We start from the raw sequence: 7,952 nt of genomic DNA, 5'->3' as shown, positions 1-7,952 counted from the left end.
GCTTCTTTCCTCGGTTGTTAGCCCGCAATGTTTGGTTGGTTCTTTACATCGTTTTCTTATCTACAAGACACAAGTGTCTGCATATTTTTGTGATGCGATATGAGCGAGATAATGGTCCCCGAAATCTCACTTCCAGTCCACTTCCTGTCTGCCAGTGATAAGCGATATTACGCATCATAATTCTCTGCTGTTATTGGCTAAGACCACGTGGGGTGTTGGGCTTTGTAGCCAATGAATTAAGCTTTTGAATGAGCCCAAATGTGTGTAGTTTATTTAAAGGGGTACCGCATTACAGGCTTGTTTTAGAGAGAAACACAGACACCAGCAGGTGGAGCCATTGCGCGCAGCTCCAAGCTGGCACCAAAAGTTCAAACCCCCACAGCTCTGGAACTGTTATAGCTAGAGGTCTGACATTTTCTGCATTTATGGTTGACATGATGTAGAACAAATGTAATACAATGAGAAATGCCTTTTCTTAAGAATGTCTTTATGACTGCTGTTCAAAAAAGACCTGTCATTACCGAGAATAAAAAACAACTTTGAGTCATGTTTGAACTGATGCAGCTTGGTCTGTGTTCTACTCACCCAATTTTAATTTATATATTCAGAAACGAGAGGGTGTTAGCTTACAAATAATGTATTGCGAATGTAATTTGGGCTTACAGTTCCTAAGTTATTCGCTTTTCCATTTTGGTATGCAAAATAGGCGAGAATTTCCCTAAATGAGGTGGATGTTAAGAGGCTAGAAAACAAAACTGTATAAGAATAATCTGAGTCACAATATTGTGAAGTTATGAATTATATTACGCAATTGCATTTAAATCCAGATCAAGTAATGAGATTCATTTTTTCATCATCATAAATTGATATATGTCGAGTCTTATAAAATGTATAGGTTATAATGACCAATCTTGTACTGAAAAAAAAATAGTTAATCTAAAAATGTGTATTTTTCCTTAAACTGAGGTGGTAAATAAAGGAAGATTATCTAAATGTTTATTTTTACTCTTACAAGATATTTGGATATTTACTCGAAATAAGACAAAGCTGTTTTTTTTTATTATATTCCATTGGCAAAGTGTCTCCATTACCTGCTTAATTATAGAAAAATTAACTTTGGGTTTCAGAGGAATCTGATTCTGATGCACTGCAAAAAACATCAAACAGATCACTGCTGTTTCTTCCAGTTAAGTTTTATTTACTCAGTAATTGGTTGTTTTCAAATGTAACAAAGTAAATTAACCAAATAAAACTCTGGTATCAGTAAAAAAAATTCAGATTTGTAGACTTTTAATATTATATTTAATTACAATAACAAGAGTGAATGCAACCAGCTGGTTTCCATCGCTGCTTCAGGGTCTACTGTGGCGTTGGGTGCAGAAGTTTGCCCTGAAATCAGAGGGTTGTTGGTTCGGTTTTAATGCCGTTGTCTCCTTAGCAAGACACTTTACCTGCATTTTCTACTGGTGGTGGTCAGAGGGACTGGTGGCGCCAGTGTACAGCAGCCTCGCTTCTGTCGGTGAGCCCCAGGGCAGCTTTGGATACCATGGAATTTGCCATCATTAGGGATTAAATGGTTGAATGACTAATTGTGGAGTAAAGTGCTTTGATCAAGTCTCCTGACTTAAAATTCAAATTTCCCCCATTTCATATATTAATTTATCCTATTCACTCCCTATAAAAGTTTTCACTCAGCCTATTTCACCTGCAAGGCCACACAATTCCCCTACGTGAGAATGTTCGTAGACCAGACATACCGGTACCTTCTTCCCAAAACAAGCCCGATTCTTTCTCAAGGTTTATAAATAAAAAATTAATTAATTGAACATTATTGATCTCACATTGGAGAAATTTATCTCTGCATTTAACCCATCCCCTTGGAGAGCAGTGGGCTGCCATTGTGCGGCGCCCGGGGAGCAGTGTGGGGTTAAGTGTCTTACTCAGGGAGCCAGAGTGGCAATCTGGAGGAGTGGGGGATCAAACTCCCAATCTCAGGATTCAAAGCCCTAACCACTAGGCCGCCACTCCATTATTATTGTTATTCATAACATGTTACTGTTTAACCAAAGTGTCTAATTTGTTTTGACTCTATTTCCCATTGTTGTAGGTAAGGGGGAACGAACGCTGCTCAGGCAGAACAGGGCTGATTACAGAGCAGTAAGGGCCGGCTGTATGATGAACTGTTCTCTCTTTGCAAAGATATGAAAATAAAGTGCCGACTGAGTGAAATCCATCGATCTCCGTTTATTTAACTGAGGTGAATAGTTGAATACTTTTTTTCCCCCACTACAAAGTACAGGCCTTTTACCATCTATTATATAGTATTGTATGCAGGATGGGAGAAATATGGCTTTAAAAACATGAGGAACCAAAGCAGACGAGTTAAAGTGCTTTAATCTATAAGCATGAATTCAGTCATCTTGGTTCCTCTTTCAATCTTTTCTAAAATCAAACCTTTATAGAAAATGTCAGTTTTTATTTTTTTTGCCTCATTTGTCTGATTTGTAATGACTTTTTCATTCTTTTAATGTTACACTTTGATTTGTGTGTCGGAGCAAATCTGCTGACCTACATCTGAGTGTTTAATTACCCCATGAAGCAGCGGGGAAAATGTCAGCCTGAAATAAGCTGGCCCCAGTGGTGCGTTCAAGGACATGCCTATCTGTTCGTAAAAATAACAGAGAGGTTTAACTGACCTCAGTCCATTAAATGTCAAAATTAAAACTACACATTTTAACCTGTTTGTTTTCTTTCCTTTTGCTGCATAAAATTTTAGAAATAGGTGTATATATAAAGTTAGCCAGCAGGTGGCGGTGATGGACTTTTATTGTGTTTAAGAGAATTTTAAATATTGCATTCAGACAAAGGAAAAAAAGAGTCCCTGCAGCTGAAACATACTTCCCATTTTTATTTACAGCTGAAGCGCTGATTTATATAAAAAAGAAGAAAAACAAACAATAATGACGACATATCAGCTTTGTCCTGGTTTAATTAAAAATCTGAGTAAAGACAAGTCCAAATCCACAGAGACGAGTCTACTGAGAAGAGTGCAAAACAAGCTTTCCCAGCGTAAGAAACGGATTTAAAATAAAAGACAAACAAAAATCATCTACATGGTAAAGTGCATGTTGTGAAAAAACAGACAAAAAAAAGGCGCTCTGGTTTCAGTTTCAGGAGCTCGACTTAAAAAGAGAAACCGAACGTAACGGAGCGCAGAGTTTGCACTGCTTCAGAGTCGGTTCACACATTCATATAATATTACTGAACTCCAGTGGAAACATCCAGTGGTTTATCGTCTTCACTCACACTCACTCACACGGCTCCTCATTCACGCACCACGCAGCCTCTTCCAGTCGCTGAGGTCACATGGTGTTGTAAAGCAAGGCCATGGCTCGTTTTCTCTCCGCTGAGGCTCTGCGAGGACGTCTGGACGAGTGTCCCCTGCCCTGCTGTGACGGCGCCGAGGCTCCGGCGCCACCGCTACTGTCTTCTGTAGAGGAGGGGGGGGACGGGGCCGGAGACGCCTCATCGGCGGCCGGATGAGTTTTTTCACAAGAGTATAGAGAGAGAACTTTCTGCTTCTTCCAGGAGTCGTCTGCGTGAGACGGTCCCAAAGAGGAAGACTCTGAGGATGATGAGGTGGGCGGCCTCAGGTCCAGGTCGCAGAGGTCGTTGGCGGACAGCTCCAGCGAGTCCAGTTTAGCCAGAGATGCGGATCTCTTCATGAGGGAAGGGGGGGTGAGGCCCGCCTGCCGCATACGCGCCTCCAGCTCCACGGCTCGGTGCCACCCCGCTGCCTCCAACTGACCCCTCCTCTCCGGTTTTGGCCCGGCCTCCGGGCCCGGATGATGTCCCGACTCCGTGTCCATGGGGTCGGTCGGCCTCTGAGGCGGCGCCGCTCCGACGCCGTCCTGCAGAAAAGCCTGCAGTTCCCGCAGCGTCTGCTGGATGCGCTCCAGCTCCTGGCTGCTGCGCGCCAGCCTGCTGCGGGCTTCACAGCCGGGCCCGCAGGCCGGCGCCGCGCCTGGAGGACAGCGGTCCGTTTCAGACTCCTCCAACGTCGCTCCGTCCAGATTCAAAGCGGCTGGAAGCTTTTGGCCGTGCGGCCGGGCTGAGGTATCTAGAGATGATTCTGCTGACTGAGCGGCGGCGGTATGCGAGGACGTCGGCGTGTCTGCAGCGTCACGTTTAGCATCGGGAACTCGTTCGAGGTCAGACGGCCGCTCTGGGCTTTCAGAGCCTTCGGGCTCCTCGGCGTCTCTGGCTTCCTTAGAGACGGCCGCGCTCTGTCCCTGAGTGAGCGAGGGTGGGGGGGGTGAACGGCGAGCCAGCTTCTGCTCCAGCTGCTCGGTGGCCCGGCGGACCGAACCTTCCCGCCCGCAGGGAGACGTGGGGGGAGATTCCTCCTGCCGTTCACCGAGGACGACCCGGGAGGACGAAGACGGCGATGATGATGATGATGGACTGGAGGGAGTAATGGCTGAGTGTGATATGGCTTCAATCTCAATGACGATGTGGCGGACGGATACTCCGTCGTCATGGAGAGTTTGGTCAGAGTTCTCCTGCGAGGAAACGAAAAAACAAGAAGTTAGAACCTTCTTTCCCCTCATGGTGAGGAGACAAAATATAAAAAAACCTCAACAGGCTTAAATCCTATGTGATCATGAGATATTTCCAGTTGTTGCTCGCCGCTACATCTCAAACTGTACGATGAAACCGCAGGGTTTAAAAGTTCACAGCTCACGATGTTTGTTCTCACACTGTGCAGCTCGACGCTCTGATGCGATCTACCTGCTCAAACTGTACGTCTAAAAACCAGGTAGGACTCAGCGCCGCAGTGAGATGGCGCTACTCAGGACTCGTCTATCCGGAAGCCAAACGAGTAGAAGAGGAATATGAAGCTCACTAGAGTGAAACGCGCTGCCTTGGCAATTTTGCTATTTAGTGCTGAAAGCTTTAAAAAGAAAAGGCGACGACGTATTTGGATAAACACACAGCTGAGCAAACATGGCTACTACGGTCTGTCAATTTTACAGAAAAAACGCAATTTCACTCATTGCACCCCCGCCATGATTCTGTGTTTTCCTCTAAGAAGAAGAGGAAGAATCCTCCTTTGCCCACTGAGTGATTTGTCCACAACCACCTAACAACGGCCGACTGAATATCAAACACGTTTGATTTTCTCCCGACCTTACGATTCCTGATCGGGAGTTGGTCGCCCCTGGTTACAGCCTGTACACTACACCATGCACCATCAGGCTGAAAGTCGACCCGACTGAAAAATTCTCTCACGACTGGAAAGTTGGCCCAAAAATCGCAAAAGACACACTGTATGCCAGGCTTTAGCAACTAAAGTCTGAAATCGTCACTGATAACAGAGCAGGACTGTTCCTCTACTGTCCAGAAGGTGTCACTGTTTCCAAGTGTAAAACCTTGTGAATTAATTGTAATAAATAAAATATAAGTTAATTTTTCTTCAAATGTGTAAATGAGACGAATTTCTTCTAAAATAAAGAAAAAAACGCCTCAATCATTTCAGGTCTGTCCTAATTACCGTAATTTTCGGACTATTAGCCGCACCTGAATATAAGCCGCAGAAGCTAAATTGCATGATTTGTACATATACAAGCCGCGCCGGACGATTAGCCGCAGGTTTTTTATGTTTAATGTCCGTCTTTCTTGCTGTCGTTCTGTCTCGTACCACCTCGCGGTAGAAGTCTGCTTCCGGAGGACCTCCGCATTCCTCCGCGCGCCGCTACCGTACTTGTGTGTTGCAGCAAATGTGACGTCAACATGGTGGAGGGTAAAATCCATAGATTTAGCGATTACCCTAGTGGCCGTTAGCTGTAAAAGTCCATAGATAAGCAACATTGTTATATAAGCTGCAAGGTCGAAAAATGGGGAAAAAGTCGCGGCTAATAGTCTGAAAATGACGGTATCTTATTCTAAGGGTAAATATATTCGTTCGTTTGGCAGAGGATCTTATTTACCTGCTCAAGTTAGTAACAAATATTTCATTTTTTGACTGAATTTAATCGGCCATTTTGTTAGCCTGAGGTAAAGCAGGATGGTCGGTACCTGACTGGTCCCGTTCTCTCGCTCCTCTTCATCGTCTCCCTCAGGCGACAGCGGCGGTCTCTGCTGCGGCTGCTCTGATTGGCTCCTCGTCGGGCCTTCCTGAACCAGGCCCAGAAACTTCTCCCTGGCGCTGAAGAAGTCGATGCTGTCCGTGCTGTGGTTGGACGAGCCGTCGGCCTCGCTGCGGCCGTCCGAGGGGCCTCCTGCCTGCGGCTCGCTTGGGTTGTTGTTGTCGTCTTTAGGAGTGAGGTCGAGGACGAGCGGCGGGGGCGTTGGTGCGCTCCGCCTTTCGCTCGTAGAGTCAGACGGGGATTTATCGAGCAGGTCGGAGTCACTGGAGCCCAGAGTGACAGGAGAGGTTTCCTCTGAGCTGCTGAGCGGCAGCTCGGCTGCCGTGGAGTTTTCTGGAAGCGTCAGATGTATGGGAGGAGGTCGGCGGTGCCGCCGGGGTTCAGGGGTTGGGGGTAAGATGTGGAGTGAAGGCGGAGGGTGGGGCAGAGCCACTGGCACGGTAACAGCCACGCTGGCCCAGGCGCCCGGCCTCTCCTCTGGTATGACTGTAGCAGCTCGCGGTCTGGGGAGAGGAAGCCCAGGCCCCGCCTCCTCCAGCGGCTCCGACTCTCCGTCGCCGTTGGGCAGCGTGTCCAGACTGGAGCACAGCGAGTCGGGCGTTTGGGCGGGGGCAGGGCTCAGGGGCTCGGCACTGAGGGCCTGCAGGACGGCCACGCCCAGGAAGTGATGCAAGGAGGGGGAGGAGGTGGTGTTGTTGTTGTGAGAGTCGGAGCGGCCCAGCGTGGGAGACGACGGCTTGCAGGTGGAGGCGGGGCGATCCGAGAGCTCGCTGTCAGAGTGGGAGCGCCACAGCTTGTTGTGTCTCTGTTTGCTGTGGAGGAAAAAGGAAACGAGCGTTAGAGATGGAAAAAAGAAACATGGACGCTCAGCAAACTCCAGAAGAAGATGTTAGGAAGGATAAATGATGAATGGATGAACAAAAAAAAAGGAGAGAAAATGAATTAAACAATTATTTTTGGACTCATTCTGCTTTTTTTCAAAACAAAGATCAACGTTACACAATTTCAACAAAAAGGAAACATTTATGAACAAAACGAAAAAATCCTTAATGACGCTTGATGTGATGTCAGAGCTGAGTGCATATCGGCCGATGCTGATTGGCCGGTGTTCTGTCAGACCAGCGTACTCAGTCAATATGCATATGCAAGATGTCAGGTTTGAATTTATCCCTTAAGTTTTGTATGAAAAATAGTCTTTAAACTACCTCAACGGGCATTTATCCCTTTAGCCATGCAGAAAAATTATTTATTAAAGTAAATAAATATTTTTTTTTGTATGACTAAAGGAATACACGCCTTTTGAGGTCATTTAAAGTTTATTTTTCGTACAAAACTAAAGGGATAAACTAAAGGGGATAAATGGCTGACAGAATCATCTGACGGAACACCGGCTGACATTTTGGACCAATTCTAAATCTGGCGCAGCTTTTCTGTCCCTCACATCCCTCCGGCTTCATCTCTGCGCTGACGACGTGTTCACAACTGTATGGAAATGAACCAACCGACCAATCGAAGTAACCCTAATACTGCATTGGGATGTATGAAAACCAGTTACAACCAGTAAACCAGCATACAGCCCCTACAGTAGCAGAGATTAAAAACCAGCAGGGTTTAAGAAAAAAAAAAAAAAAACACCTAAAGTTTATATCTAAAGTTTATTTAAAGGAGAAGTTTGGTCACATTCAGAATGCAAACTTCTGAAAATACTTAAAATATAAAATGATTCCATCCTGTTCAATAAATGATCAGTGTTTTTAATTCAGAGTAATTTTCATGTGAATGTGCTTTACTGGAGGCATCCAT

General features: G+C 45.8%; 1 protein-coding gene across 1 annotated transcript in view; it reads right to left on the bottom strand.

Moving 5' to 3' along the window:
* Window positions 1–2,874: 2,874 nt before the first annotated feature.
* ssh2 (slingshot protein phosphatase 2) overlaps window positions 2,875–7,952 on the bottom strand; it is a 29,811-nt gene continuing 24,733 nt past the window's right edge. Inside the window, exons 12-13 of the mRNA XM_015395748.1 lie at window positions 6,079–6,961; window positions 2,875–4,562 (exon numbers count right to left, since the gene is read on the bottom strand). Coding sequence (XP_015251234.1) covers window positions 3,363–4,562; window positions 6,079–6,961 — 2,083 coding nt within the window. The 3' untranslated portion in view covers window positions 2,875–3,362. The remainder of the gene's footprint in view (window positions 4,563–6,078; window positions 6,962–7,952) is intronic.

This window comes from Cyprinodon variegatus, unplaced genomic scaffold (assembly GCF_000732505.1).
Source record: "Cyprinodon variegatus isolate N-32 unplaced genomic scaffold, C_variegatus-1.0 Scaffold759, whole genome shotgun sequence".
Lineage (NCBI taxonomy): Eukaryota > Metazoa > Chordata > Actinopteri > Cyprinodontiformes > Cyprinodontidae > Cyprinodon > Cyprinodon variegatus.
The sequence above is the reverse complement of the archived record's forward strand: the minus strand, read 5'-3'. Positions and strand labels throughout refer to the sequence as shown.